The sequence below is a fragment of the Gambusia affinis genome, linkage group LG02 (assembly GCF_019740435.1).
Source record: "Gambusia affinis linkage group LG02, SWU_Gaff_1.0, whole genome shotgun sequence".
Taxonomy (NCBI): domain Eukaryota; kingdom Metazoa; phylum Chordata; class Actinopteri; order Cyprinodontiformes; family Poeciliidae; genus Gambusia; species Gambusia affinis.
In genome coordinates this window covers 3,356,050-3,371,499 of record NC_057869.1, presented here as the reverse complement: position 1 = coordinate 3,371,499, position 15,450 = coordinate 3,356,050, and the positions used below count along the sequence as shown (strand labels likewise).

At 40.3% G+C, this 15,450-nt stretch overlaps 1 protein-coding gene across 6 annotated transcripts in view; it reads right to left on the bottom strand.

The window, feature by feature from the left end:
* The window catches only part of LOC122845316 (C-myc promoter-binding protein-like), a 66,078-nt gene that overhangs the window by 9,720 nt on the left and 40,908 nt on the right, over positions 1-15,450 (bottom strand). For 2 of the 6 annotated variants that reach the window (XM_044141523.1, XM_044141531.1), the window contains 13 exons: positions 14,346-14,479; positions 13,595-13,727; positions 12,933-13,139; positions 12,733-12,861; positions 10,571-10,712; positions 8,820-8,927; positions 8,474-8,566; positions 4,798-4,905; positions 4,533-4,682; positions 1,869-2,950; positions 1,263-1,476; positions 1,075-1,178; positions 443-618 (listed from right to left, as the gene is read on the bottom strand). In XM_044141523.1, coding sequence (XP_043997458.1) covers positions 443-618; positions 1,075-1,178; positions 1,263-1,476; positions 1,869-2,950; positions 4,533-4,682; positions 4,798-4,905; positions 8,474-8,566; positions 8,820-8,927; positions 10,571-10,712; positions 12,733-12,861; positions 12,933-13,139; positions 13,595-13,727; positions 14,346-14,479 — 2,780 coding nt within the window. The remainder of the gene's footprint in view (positions 1-442; positions 619-1,074; positions 1,179-1,262; positions 1,477-1,868; positions 2,951-4,532; positions 4,683-4,797; positions 4,906-8,473; positions 8,567-8,819; positions 8,928-10,570; positions 10,713-12,732; positions 12,862-12,932; positions 13,140-13,594; positions 13,728-14,345; positions 14,480-15,450) is intronic. The other 4 variants (XM_044141538.1, XM_044141546.1, XM_044141553.1 and 1 more) reach the window with 2 other exon arrangements.

Sequence of the window (15,450 nt, the reverse complement as noted above, 5' to 3'; positions counted from 1 at the left end):
TATCATTAAATGTTGAAAATCTTCACTTAATACTTGATTTGGAAAAATCAAGTATTTTTCAACATTTTATCATTAAATGTTGAAAATCTTCACTTAATACTTGATTTGGAAAAATCGTCAACAATTAAACCTATAAAACAAATACATTCCAACATTTTCCACTTCTTTCCAACCTTCCTTCTTTTTATTTATGCTTCTTTACTTCACCTCCATCCCACTTTATTACTCCACCTCATCTTATTTTTTTACTTTCTTTCTTCGACCTTCCCAACCTCTTTCAGTTCTCCACTCCTGCCTTCCCTGCTTCTGTTTATGGTCATAAATTCAAAGTAAACTTTTCTGTTCATTCTAAAATGGAAACCATGAAACTCTGAGTCTGGAAAACGACGTAATTTTCACAAAAAGAGGAGAAGGATCCCTGCTAGTAAGTGTGGTAGTTCACCTCCCGGGTCCCCTCATGTCCCGGATCTCCACGTTGAGGAACGGCAGGAAGGGGTTTCCGCAGAAGGGGCAGGTGGTGTTGAGGTTGGAGTCGTCGGCCGTCCATCCAGCCATGATCTCCTCGTCGTAAACCAGGCAGTCGCAGGTTTTACAGCGAGAGCAGCTGGAGATCAGCAGCTGCAGAGAGAAAAAAGAAATAGTGTTTTTACTGCGCTGCACTTTCTACCTTTACTGCAGTAATTTTATTATGAAGTATTTCTAGTATAACTTGAGTAATATTTCTGGATTTTCTAACCACTGAATGAGAAACAAACATGTTTTAACCAAACATTCACCAGACGCACACCTGCAGTTTTTATCAAACGAAACTGACATGAAAACATTTTCTTTTGTCAGATTGTGTTACTTTGTGAATTATTGTCATTTTGGTCCTTAAAATACCAAAATTTCCACTTAACCTTATTCATCAATCTGATGATGTAATCTTTAAATATTAAATGATTGATACTTTGATCAATTACTCAGTACTTGAATAGACTTTTTACCACATACGTTTTTACTCTTAGCTGAATAATTTCTTGGATACTTTTACTTGAGTAAAAATATGTTTTATTTCTACTCTGTGTGTTTTACCTCCATGGCGTAGTTGTTGAAGATGCTGGTGTTGCTGGTGCAGCGTGACGATCCGAGGTCGGACTTGTCCGGCAGAGAGAACCCGGGCAGAGACAGAGGACAACCTGGAGACACGGGACAACCTGTCAGGGTCTGAGTCCGTTTTCATTTCGGATCAGCATCCAGACGGAGGTAGAGGAAGTTCTCACCAGGAGGAAGAGACGTGGGTCTGCCCAGGCTGCGTCCTGCAGTGGGACTGTCCACCCGGCTGTGGACGGGACTCCTGCGGGGACAGGAGGGACCGTTTTTCTGAGGGGAGACGCCGAGCTGCTCCGTCTCCTCGTACTCCGCTTCGTCCTGGATGGAGCCGTCTGGATCGCCGATGCTGAGGGAGGAAACGCTCAGATGGTCGCTGGAGCCGTCCTGGATGGAGAGAAAAACAGAGAGACGGAGCGAGAGAGAGATGTAGAGATGGATCAAATGTCTCTTTCTCGCTCCATTTTATAGCCGCAGACTTTCTGATGCCTTCAGGTTCACAGAACAAACCACCACGGAGACCATCAGTCCCAGTCTGCTTTACTGGTTTTAACCTATAATCACTAAACATGGAAAGGATGGATGAATAAATAAATGGATGAACAGATGGATGAATGAATGAACAGATGATGATTTTAATGTGCAGTGACCTGATCCTTCCGGCCAGCAGGTGGCAGCAGATCTCCAGCAGCTTCAGCCAATCAGACACAAAGCTGAAATTCTTTAAGGGTTTGATGAAGGTCTGATTCTGATGAAGCTGATTTTATGAGATTCTGTACCTTGGTTGGTGTGTTGGACGTGGCGAAACGTGAGTACCAGCGGCTGGCCCGCTCCGCCACGCCCTTCCCAGCAGAAACCACGCTGGTCTTGAAGACGTCCAGCGTCGGGGTGAGCAGAGCATCCAGGGCGAAGACGGAGGAGGACGGCGAGGCCAGGCGCTCCCTGAAGGGACTGAGGCTGGGGCTGGTGCTGGAGCTGCGGCCCGACGGCGACGACATCAACCGCTGGCGGGACGCGGGTCGGGCCGGCGACGCCTGGTGGAAGGTGCGTGAGCGTGGCATTGCGCTGGTCCTGAGTGGAGCAGCGTGGGGCAAGCTGGACCTCCGGAAAGCGGCGGCGGCGTGGGGGTGGAGCAGCAGCGGGCTGGCCGGGCCCTGCAGCTCGGAGCTGGACGTGCGGCTGCTCAGCGGCGTGTCCAGGTGGCTCATGTACAGCTCGATCTCCCGGGCCAGATTACGGCGGGCGCCCGGCGCTCTGGGCTCCTCACCATCCGGGTACGCGGCGCTCTGCGACTCGGCGGCCATCAGGGAGAGCGGGTCGAAGCCCGTTTCGATGCCGGTTCGAGTCACGGCTCCTCTGGGCGCCGCCGAGCTCATGCCACCGTAGCTTGCGCTGCGCTCAACGGGCTTTTTCACATGTCTGACTCCCAGAGACGGCTTCTCCAAGTCCAGATCCTCAAAATCAAAAATGGCTTCCGTGTTACTCTTATCTTCATCACTGTAGCTTTGTTCCTCGTCCTCCTCTTCCTCTTTGTGATTAAAGCATCCTAAGTTACGCTTCTGGCTGTAGTTGGTACCGGACAGGATCTTGGCGTCGGCGCCCAGCAGTCCGGCGATTTTATCAGGGTCGGTCTCCGCCTGACTCATGCCGAGGCCGAGGACGGTGGCGCCGCTGCCGCCGCTGCCCGTCGTGTCGCCACTCACACGGCGGACCCGCGCCGTCTGCCAGTCCAGAGTGGCGCCGCTGCCGGAGCTACCCGCTACCTCCTCCAGGGCGCTGCGGTGTCGCCGCAGCAGGCTGTTGGCGTGAACCTCGCCGATCTCATCCAGAGACGTGGTGAAGAGGAGACCAGCGATGTGGCCTGGCAGACAGCAGGAGGAAAAGAGCTGCTGAAGCTGACAGAGTTATGATACGACTAAATTTTAAAAAAATATTCAAATTCAATTCATGGTGGACCAAAGTTGCAGCATTTGTTACATTTTCAGCTGCTGCGTTTCCTTTTACCTCACTGTGCAAAACGATTTTACACAGTGCCCCTCCTCAGTGCAGTGCCCCCTCCTCGCCTGTGGAGGCGATGCACCAACAAACCACGGCAGGAAATTGGACAAAAATCTCTGAAGAAGACACTGAGGGCAACTTCCTTCTTCAAGATATTTAAATAAAAGTGGAGTGGCATCAGACTTTAGCGGTTGTAGGATTTCTCGTTTGTCTTTGGATAAAGACCACAAGCAAATTCCCTCTCTAGCGCTACTCTCTCTCGTTTGTTTTGGTTGTATTTACCCAGAATTCTGCTCTGTAGTCCACTTCATGTTTTGGAGCAGTCTCCACTCCACTTAACATTCACATTTGCATTCAAACCACAACAGACATCACTTCAACCAAACCAAGCCCGAGGTTTGGCTACTGAACTCTGGTCCAGTTGGGGAGTCTTATCTTCATCACTGTAACTTTGTTCCTCCTCCTCCTCTTCCTCTTTGTGATAAAGCCTCCTAAGTGACGCTTCTGGCTGTAGTTGGTACCGGACAGCATCTTGGGGTCGGCTCCCAGCAGTCCGGTGATTTCATCAGGGTCGGTCTCTGCCTGACTCATGCCGAGGCCGGTGGCGCCACAAAGGAACCGGACTTTCTAGACAAACAAACTGCAGTTTGATAAAGTGGACTAAACAGGTGTGAATGCTCTCATGCTCACCAAAAAAAGCACCTATAAACTTGTGGTCCGCCAACAAATTTAGATTTTAGTTCTGTTGAAGTGAACTCTGTTGTAAACACCAAGTGGACTGGAGGCCGCTCCAAAACAGGAAGTGGAATGCAGAGCAGAGAATTCTGGGTAAATACAACCAAAGCAAACGTGCTAGCGCTAGTGGAAGAAATAGCTCTTGGTCTTTCACCAAAGTCAAAAAATAAATTCTTCAACTGCTAAAATTAGATGCCATGTCCTTTTTGTTCACATTTTATAAGAAGAAAGTTGCACTCTGTCTTCTTCTGAGGCTTTTGTGTTGTTTCCTTCAGTGGTTCTTGGTGCAGCGCCCCCACAGGCCAGGAGGAGAACAGGCTTCTCAATTAGTTTGGTTGGTTTGACACAGTGCAGTGTGAAAAAGAACCGCAGCAGCTGAAAATTTTATTCAACAAATGTTGAAACTTGCCAAATCGAATCGAGTCTATCGGACTATACCGGAAAACTCCTTCAAAATTTATTGAAAATGTTCCAAAAATTGATTTTGAAAGTAGAAAAAATTGGCCTCTATTTTGTAACTGCGCATAAAAACACCTCAAAAAGGAAGAAACTACAAAAATCAAAGAGAGTGAAATGAAATAATGTTTGTTAGAGGTGTGCAGAAACAAAATGTCTGCACACATCAGTGATCTCAGTTTTGTATCCTGAATTCAAGAGCTTCTTTCTTCCTTTTCTAAGTGTTGCAAATTGAAATAATCAAACGGAGTTACCTGCGCTGGTGGAGCTCCTGGGTTTCCGGGCAGAATCCCCGTACGGATAGCTGCTCCGAACGATTCCCCGAGGCCTGAAGGAAGAGCCGATCTCCAGGTCCAGTTGAGGCAGGCAGTCCTTGCTGCCCTTTCCGCTTTCAGTCTCTGATACTGAACACGGGAAAACCAGAGTCGGATCGGAGGATTAAAAAAACATTAAAACTCTCTGGAGGAGAGGAAGGATCATGTTTTAGTTTGAGAGAGTTGCATCAGATGAACTACTGACAGGAGCTGCAGTCGCTCTCCTTCTTCTCGTCTTTGTCGGGGGGAGCGGCGTCGCCTCTCCGAACTTCCTCCTTCGACAGAGAGTTGTAACCCAAATCCGACTGATCTCCTGGTAAACCGAAGGGAAAAACAACTCCAAGCTCAAATTTCTCAGGAAAAATAGAAATTTAGAAAAATAGAAAAGATCTGGACCATCTATGGCTTTACTATGTACCAGAAACCAAATCTAAAAATATTAAGATCAACAAAAAACAAAATTTCTTCCTCAATTTCCTCGTAAGAAAGACAAATAATCAGCCACAGCAAGGATCTGCAACTTTCACAGAAGCTCTTAATAACTTGGCTTAAAAAAAGCAGAATTTAGCTCTTTTATTTGTTTTTTCATTAAATTGTAATTCATTATTCTCTTGATTATTCTGACGATTAATGGGATAAAAAAAATCTGAACATTTTGCAGATTTTTCCTTTAATCCTTTAAGCTTAATAATAGAAATGCATTAAAAGATGCAAATAAATAATTTGATTTGTTTTTTTAAGTAAGAAAATAAACATTTAATTGCCTAAAATGTAACCATTCTGTAACATTCCGTTGGTAAATGCTTGATTATTTGTAGCTAAAGGAGCTTAAAAAAATACAAGTGAAATAGTTCAGTTCTTTCTGCTTGACTTAACATCAACACAGTGTAGAGAAAGTCATACATTTTTTAATTAACCGATTAATAATTGATACTAAAAAGTCTTTAGTATGGGAAATTTCACAAGGTTCGAAGCTCAGACTGAGTTCTAGCTAAAACATATTTACAGAAAAAAGTTTTTCATCTTAAAAACAATATTTATGTGTTTTTTGTATAATTTTTGCATAATTACTGCTCTGAATACGTTTTTCTTTTGGCAAACAAATTTTTTTTAAGAGTTTGTATACTCCAATTAACGATTAATCAATTGCTAAATTATTTGACAATTACTTCAATAATCCAATTAATCACAATTAATCCAATTAATCGTTCCATCCCTACACAGTATCAGTTATTTTTTTCCTCATTATGATGGAAACATAATTTTTATTTTTATCATTTGCCAACAATAGAAGAAAATGTATCAGTCCTCTTGTTGCAAATGTTTTATGTTTTCCTTATTTGTAAAGCCTAAAAACAGAAATAAAATGGTGTTGTTGTTTTTTTTTAAATTACCAAATTTCCTGTAGTAGACGTTCAGTAAAAATATTTAGTCTTTTCACAGATGTAACATTTGTGGGAACATTAAAAGGGAAAAAAGTCTCTTTGGTTTCTAAAGGTTGCAGATTCCTGAGGTGGATAAAACATCAAACCACATGAACTGCAGAAAATCATGTTTTTTATTCAGCTGCTGATCAATTTGACAGCGAAACCTTCTCTGGTTCCCATGGCAACCTTCTGTCTGAGGATTTTACATCATCAGATTTAAATTAACCATGAGGAGTCACAGCTACTATGTGATACAAGCAGGGCTGGGCGATTTTGATTGAAAATAAAATATCTTTTTTCATACCATATCCAATTTTAATCAATTTTCTAATACATAAATCACCCTAAATGTTTTCAAAAGTGTTCAATCTTTCCTTCTGTGATTAAGTATTAGGGCCAGCCTATGAGAAATTTTCTTTACTTACGACAATATGGTCATAATTTTACCAGAAAAAACATCTGAAAATTATGAGAAAAATTGTTTTGAGGAAAAAAAGTTTAATAATCCAGATTAGAAGTGATCAGCTCAGTTTGTGTGCTTCTTTCTTCGACTCAGTCGTTTTAAATCCTTAATTTGATGCTGATCTATTAAAAGATTCAGTATTTCTATTAAGTATTAACTCTAAAACTATATAGTTTACGTATAAGTTAGTATAAATAAAACTAAAATATAACTTCATAAAATGTTCGACACGCCACATTTAACATTTTTTGGGTATATTTTGTTGGAGTTCTCATAAAATTATTACTTTATTCTAATATTATGACTTAATTCTCTCAATTAAACAAAATCTTAGTTGACCCTTACATTTTGTCGTAGAGTTGACTTAAATTCAAAGTCCAAATAAGTAAAAGCTGTGAAACAAGATGGCCGCGACTGAAACCCATGGAGAGGATTGGTGAAAAAAATATACATTTTCCAAAAATTAAATATTCTAAAAGCAAAAATCAGATTAATCAATAAAATCTATCTATCACCAAGCCTTAGCTACAAATTTAAAAACCATCTTTTCTGCTCTGGAGTAATAGGTGAGCTGCACATCCATCCTGTTTAGCCGTCATTTCTTTGAGCCAGGCTGCCTGCAGAGACGCGTCTCCATTATTAAAATGATAATCAAACAGAATATGCCTCTGGGCAATTACACGCCATAATTAACAAAGACAAAAACACTGACAGGGCTGAGAGTGAAGAGTGGGAGAGGAGCAGACGGATGTGGTGGATAAAGGAACGACAGATCACACGACAAGCAGCGTTTCCATTACAAATGCGAGCAAAACTATGTCTATATTATATATAATGTGAAAAAACGCAGTCTCACAATTGTGGTGTTTCCATTAAATAACACACGTAAATACGTTTGTTCATGCGATAAATTGTTAAAAAACATGCAGCGCCATTATCCTCCCACTACTTCCTGTTGTCTTCTTTGACGTTTCCGCCAGTAGCAACTTCCGGCGGCTGATCATGTGACTTGTGTTATAAAAAAAAAAAAACGTTTCCGTTGCGTGAAACATGCTAATCTTAAAAAATCCACCTCATCCTAACTTCAAAACTTTTATTGGAAAATATGAGATTTTTCAAAATTGCCATGTTTCCGTTAAACAAATATATTTTTATAATTTAATGTAATTTAAATTAAAAACAGATTTTTTGATAAAACGTTCTGTTGCTAGGAGGAGGTGGTTTTTTGGCTGTATCAAAATTGGTTTATTTCAGAAAACTAAAAGGGAAACACTTTTCGCATCACACGAATCAGGTGATCAACAACTGGATGTAGCTACTGGCGGAAACGTCAAAAAAGATGACAGGAAGTGTTACGAGGATCACATCGCACAGTTCATAAAAAATTGTGTCATTTTAACATGCTGAAAATTTTTTTTTTTTTTTCAAAATTGGCCTGCTTCCATTTATTTCAATTTGTGCAATTTTATGGTTAATAGAAACACAGCTGACAGCAATTCTATGGTTTCCATTAACTGTAAGATTGCGCAAACTGACATTACAAAAACAAATTTGCTTAACGGAATCATGCCAATTTGGTTTTTCAAAAAAACGTTTTTGTACCAGGATGATGTTTTTTTGACAGTATCAAAATTTGTGTATTTCACAAAACTGCAATGGAAAAACTTTTTTCACATCACATAGGTCATGTGGTCAACATTAGGATGTTACTACTGGCAGAAACGTCAAAGAAGAAGACAGGAAGTGGTTCAGCATATTCTTCAATGACTTATCGAGTGAACAGACTTATTCATGTGTGATTTTAATTGCATTTCTTCTTTAATAAAAACAACACAATTGCAAAGTTGTGGGGTTTTTTTGATTAGCGAAATATTGATAAAGATTTACTCACAACTGTGATGGAAACGCAGCTAGTGACTTGGAAAAGAAGTGAGGAAAACCCCAACAGATGCAGAGGAGGATAAAGGAGGTGGGCTGGTTGAGAGGTTTACCTGGGTGGAGAGTGGCTTCTCTGAGCTCAGCGCCCACCCAGGGAGAGCGGGCCGCCACGGGCCTGGCCCCCGCGCTGTCGCCCCCGCCGCCCACTGCATGCAACGGCAGCACAGGCAGGGCCAGAGTGAAGGGTTACGCACAGAGCAGAGCAGAAACCACAGCCGAGGAGGAGGGACAGACAAAACGAGCGCCAGAAGGAGGGATGGAGGGAAACCAAGAGAAAAACGAGTGGAGCGGAGTACAAAAGAAGGGAGGATTAACAAAAACGTCAATGGAAGAAGAGGAAAAGAAAAAAAAGATGTGAAACATGAGGACTGCCGGCGGCAGCGAGCGTCTGACGTGTACCTGTGCTAGATCTATCGTCAGCGGGTTCTACTGGGCTCTGCTCGGCCAGGTTCGGGTCGGCAGAGCTGTCCAGACTGCCGTGACTCACAGCGTCCAGGTCACTGCCATCTGCCCAGAAACAACAAGCTGGTGAACAAAGATGGCGCCACCACCGATCCACGCCCCGGTTCTTTAAAAAACGCCTTGCTGGAGTTCACCACATTTACCCAAAACGGACTTACAGGAGAAATCAGAGCCGATTCCAGAACTCTGAACCGGTTTTAACCAGCTGGGGAAAAAAACATCTCCAAGAATTTAAGGGAGGGATGGATGGATGGATGAACGGACGGTTGGATGTATTTAAAACTGTGCAGCTTTAATTATTTTCTATTATCCATCATTTTTGCTAATGGATTCAGGTCGTATTTATAGAAAATGTAAAGCGGATCATTAAGACAAAGGTTGGTTGAAGCGGTTGGATGAAGCGGTTGGATGAAGCGGTTGGATGAAGCGGTTGGTTGAAGCGGTTGGTTGAAGCGGTTGGTTGAAGCGGTTGGATGAATCTGTTGTCTCTTCCAGTCGATCTTCCAGAATCAAGAGCAGGCAGGAAGCTCCAACCCTTTTATGAAAATGTTTATAAATAAACTTTTAACCAGCAGCTCAGAATAACGAGGAGAAATCTCAGTTCGGTGATTAACTGGAGCAACTGGCTGTTTCTGAGTGGATCAGAACCGGAGTCGGGTTAGGAACCCACAGCGCCGGCTGGTAACAGGGAGGATCTTAAAAAAGCAGGGATTAGCAGGCTGGGATTATCATGCAGAGAAACGACCACAACAGAGATTTAACACTATATCAGGCTTTAATTAATCTGGTTTTAATTATAGGTTGTTTAATTTATTTAACTTTTGTTATAAAGAGTGTATATTTTTCAAATCTAAAAAAAAATTATCAAAATTTATTTGTAGTTTATTTTGACATGGGTAAAAAAATAAAAAATAAAAATAAAAAAATTTTTCACAATTAAAAATTCAAAAAAATATTTTAGATTATTCTAACATGCATTTATTTCTTATTTAATGAATTCAGTATATGAATTAGATATTTTTTTAAATATAAAAAAGAAAGTCTTGAAGATTTACTTTATTAAGAAAATGAATGTCAGTCTATTTATAGTTTATTTTAACATGTATATGTAAAAAGACAAAAATCCCAACATTTTTTATAAAATGTTTTAAAAAAATATTTTGGATTATTTAACAAACATTTATTGAATTCAATATTTAAATTATTTAAACAAAAGAAGAATGCATATTAATCCTTAGTTAAGCCTAAAAGTAGATTTTTAACATTTTTATCCAGACATAAAATGCCTCAAAATCTGAGAAATGCTGTTCAAAGTTACATCACAGTTTACGTTTTTAAAGTGTGGCTATGTGGAGTATTAATGAGCAGTCATTATCTAAACTGCAACAGCAATCAGAGCGACTTCAGTTTGGAAAATCAGGAAGAAATTTTATCGGACAAATCAAACTAAAATATAATCAAAGGGGCAGAGCGTTAATTTAAAAAGCAAAAATTACAATTTTTTACAGTGCAATCTGAGCTGTTGAATAAGTTTGGATTTTAATGAAAATATTTTAGACAACTCAAATATTCAACCTGTTGATCATTTGAAATGAAACTGTATTTTCACTGTCTGGCCGGTGTGTTCCTGTGGGTATGAGACGTTATTGGTTGCCGTTGGTAACGTTTACTGGTTCGTTAGTGGCTACCTGACAGCGGGCTGTGGGTGAGCGGTCCGTGTCGCCGCAGAGCTCGTTTGAACTGAGCCACGCCCAGAATGACGTTCCTCAGCTTCATCCACAGGAAGTATCCTCCTCTGGTGCTGGAGGGCCACGTGCTCTCCAGCACTGCCTGCACACAAAACAGAGGACCAGGAAAGTTTGGTGGACGGAAAAAATAATGGATATGTTCTATGAATCTATCAATGCTATTTTTTTTTTGTCGTTTCCAAAGAAAAAAGGTTTAAAATTTATATTTTTGAGAATTAATGTTACCATCAGATGCCACCACAATATTCTGAGGGATTGAAATTGGGCCTAATTCATTATTGACCCAATTATGGCTGAAATGATTAATCAGATTAATCGTGATGAATTGATTATTGAAATAATCAGATTATTTATGGGCAGCAGAAAGAGCTGAGTTTTAGAAGTACTTTTTTAAGCTGCAGATTCATCCTTTGCTACAAATGATCAAGACTTCACTAAAGGAATCCAGTCGTTGAATTTTAGGAAACAAAATGTTTATTTTCCAATTTTAAACAAAATAATTTTTTATTTGTTTATTTTCATCTTTTACTACCTTTCTAAAACTCTATGAAAATATAAATAAAAAATCTGATTAATTGATAGAATAAATTATTATTAAAGTAATCGTTAGTTGTAACTATACTGCAGTAATTTCCAGTAATGAAGAAAAAATTAACCAACTGAAGAAAACTTTCAATTTCCAGTTAAAATAAATAAAAATATCAGTGAAACTGAACAGAAACATTTTACTAAACTAGCTGTTCTTAAATGAAAAATGTGGACTAATTCAATAATTCAACATTTAATTCTGAAATTAAATCTAAATGTTTTTCATGTAAAAATCTGCACCACATTGTAATTGTATCTCTCGTCTCTTGATAAGTTGCTGCAGCCGTTTGGACCGGACCGGGTTTGTGATGATGTTCTGGTGCTAAGATCTCACTGATTATCACATCGCAGCTATTTATTCTGCTAGCCTCGTAATCAGGGGTCAAACGCATCACTAATCAACTCATCCACACCTGAAAGGGGGCAGGAAGAGATGCAAGGAGAGATTTCTGCAAAGAAAATTAAGATACTGGGATGTTTGTTGTATAAAAAAATCTCCATATTATTCATTATTATGCAGCAGTTTATGCAAAATATTTCGTCTCCCTGACGGATCGCAGAGGTTCATCCAGACATGAAGGAGTGATGACACAATGCCGATCAGCCTTGGAGGGAAACTGTGGTGCATTCTGGGTAACAAGAGTGGAGTGATTCAATAATCTGAACATGATTAATAATGAATAAACGATCAACATCAAGGCTGAAATCAACCACTTCTGATTCCCAAGCTCAATGAGTTCAATTCATTACTCCTTTAATTTTCACTTTTTATGAAGTAACATTTATTCTTGCCAAACTTTCAGACCCTCAGGTTTGTCCACGTTTTCCAGACGCAAATTTCCAAATTTTCAGTAAGGCTGAAATGATTCATTTGATTAATTGTGAGTTTTATTATGGGCCGATACTGATCCGATACCGATCCTATACTGAAAATGAAAGGCATTTCTTTTAAACACAAACATAAATGTACTGAATTAGAAATGTATTTGATAGTTCTCCATCAGTATAACTCACTTAAATACACAAATAGCTTCACAAGTTTGATCAAACAAGAAAAAACTATTTTAATTTGCTCAGTGAGTGAAATTAGGAGAATAATAGCAAATTTAAAATAATAAAGAAACTGACAAAAACATTCGGTTGACTAATTTGGTCAAACATAGAAATAAACAGCAACAAACTTTAGGTTCATAAAGTGCAGTTAGGAACTAAATATAATATAAAATAAATAATAAATCATCAAAGCACACAGCATAGAATTAAACTGAATAGATCTGCCTTTACTGTTTGGGAGCATTGCCACTGATACCTGATAAAAATTTTTTAAATATTGGGATCAATACAGATATTAATATCGGATCAGAGCATCTCTAGTAGAAACCCAATCGGAAGCAAAAGACATGCAAAATGTGAATTTTCACATTTGCATATTAGCATAAACCGATGCATAATAATGAACAATATGGATGTTTTAAAGTTTGTTTCATCAGATCAGCTCTGTTTGGTGAACATACCTTGTTGTAGTATCCGTAGGTGATGGCGTTGGGGTGAACGCCGGCCTTCTTCATCTCAAACAGGACTCTGACCGCCAGGACCGGCTGACCGTACTGCCCACACAGCTGCATCAGGACCCGGTAGCACACCTGCAGGGAAACCTGAGTGACCTCTTTGCTCCGACGCAGCTGATTGGCCGAACAGGAAACGGCTCGTCTACCTCGTCGGGCGGCTGCAGCTTCTTCGCCTGCATCTTCCTGAGGACGTCGTAGGCGGTGCGGAGCGCCCGCACCTTGGAGTGGCACACCTTGACGTACGCCGGCAGGCAGATGAACCACAGGCCGTAGCAGTGACGCAGCAGGCACTTGGACCACAGCTGGGGGATGGACGAATACTTCTTGGCGATCTTCTGCGCTGATTTGATCTCCTGGGGGTGAAAACCAGGAGAAGGAAGCATGAAGAGCTCTAAGCTGATCTGGTAGATGGTCGTGTTGCCTTCAGAACCAGCAGATGACTGGGTGACCCAACTGGCTGCTGTTCTCCCTGTTGCTGGAAAACCTTGTCCTATCACACTTTTTCCTTCCACACAACTTTCTATGAATATGGTATAGTTTTTCCATAATATTCAGATTATGTGGGACACCGATTTTAGATTTTTCTTCACTGCACTGTAAAAACACAAAATCTTACCCAGTATTGTCTGGTTTCTAGTGCAAATACCTTATTATACTAGAAACTTTCTGAAATAAGTGACACAAAAAAGACATGTACTCAGTTTTTAGATGTATCTGAAAGAGATTTTACAAAGATACAATCACATCAAACGCCTCTTCTTCCAGATTAAACTGTTTTTAGAGTGGGAAGTAGGTTACTGCTGCTCACCTGTTTGGTGCGTCTGAACATGGGGGCGGGGCTTGTGGGGCAGCTGTGCCTGGCAGCGAGGCGGGAGGAGGGCGTCCGCAGGCCCTCCACCGGGTCGAACAGCTCCAGAGTTAACACCGGGAAACCATCATACCTGCAGGATGAACGCCACAACACGTTATGTCAAAAACCTTACGGAAATGACCCGTCAAAGAACAACAAGGAGAGTTCATTTTCACCAAAAAGCTCAGAAATTTTGAGATTACTCTCAGAAATTTTCTAATTTTTAAAAAAAAATCTCTGATCTTTAAAATCAAACATCAGAAATGTACATTTTTTTCTAGAAAATTTCTTATATCAACTCCCAAGTTTCCAAAAATTTTCAAGCCAATTTTCAACATTTCATTCTCAAAAATGTCCAAGTTTTTTGCAGAAAATATCAGAGATTAATCTAAAACTTTGAGTTTTTTGGCAGAAATGTATTCCTTTTGTTCTATGCACAATGGTCCTAATACGGCTTTGTGTCTTCAGGCTTTTACTCAAATGTTACATTGCACTTTATTACAAAATGGAAATTTGATTATCAAGCACTTTCAAAGACTTTAAACAGAAATAATAAAATTCAAGTATTTTCCAGATTTTCTTGAGCCCTGTACCTCATTGCCTTTTCCCCATTCCATTTCCACACCTGACAGACGTTGCAAACCAACCAAAAACTGTCCAGAAAGCAGGTGAGAAGGAGAAGAAAGTCCACAGAGACTCCCAGAGTTACCTGTAGCAGAGCGGGTATTCCTCCCCGTCAGGCAGCGGCGGCAGCTCTGGAGGAGTGATGAACACCGTGTGTTCGCTGCGCTGCGACTCATCGATCTCGATCAGCCGCGTCTCGTCCGGCCGCTCGCCGTCCACCTGCAGGCCGCAGCACACAAACATGGAGAGAGAATCCCGGTTTACAGACTCTTTCATCCATCTCAGCTGGTGAGCTGGTGATTTGTATATTTACTTTATTCTAGAGATGGACGATATATTGGTACAAACATCGGTATCGGCCGATATTAGTCATTTTTTAACACATCGGTAAATAAAACCAGGTCGATATTAATGACCAACATTTGTTTTCATCTTGTTGCCATTTGTCCCTGGTTGTTTTCTTTCCAGTTGTGAAAGTAATGTCTTCCTTATTTCTATAATCATTTCATAGCAATAGCTAGCTTTACACTTGCTAGCTGCCTAGCTGGCTAGGGAGTATTAGCTGCTTTTTAGCAGTAGCCGTAACCGCTTAGAGTCAAGATGTCTACTTTCAACGCAAAGTTTTGAGCAACAGTAAAGTCCCGCAAGAAAAAAAGAAAACTACATAGAATATAATGTTAAATTTAAGATCTCTGATTAACATATTTAAGGCAGACTTATATTTTTCTATAAATTTAAGACACTTTAATCTTAGATACATGAATTTTAAGACTTCTTAAGAATGCGCGCAGACCCTCTATTATGTATTTAATTCCTTCTCCTTTATATTTCATGCTTTATTTTTAACTTTCAATCTCATTTATGAGCCATATAAACAAAAACACATTCTGTACTGCACCATGTAATCTTAATGCCTTTATTTGAGTTATTTATAACAAAATAAGCTAAAACCCAGATGGAAACAGGAATGTGGTCCTGAGCAGGTGAGCAGCATCCGTCTAAATCAGGATGTCACATGCATGGGTCAGTGTTTGGTGAACACACCAATTAAACTCTTGTACCTAAAAAAAAATAAAACCCCTTCAGGGTAATTTAACGCTGTGATGAAGGTGAGAGCAGAGGGAGGGCGACAGTAGGTGACCTAGTTTTCTACCTCTGCAGCTTGCTCTGCAAACTGTGACACACAAAAC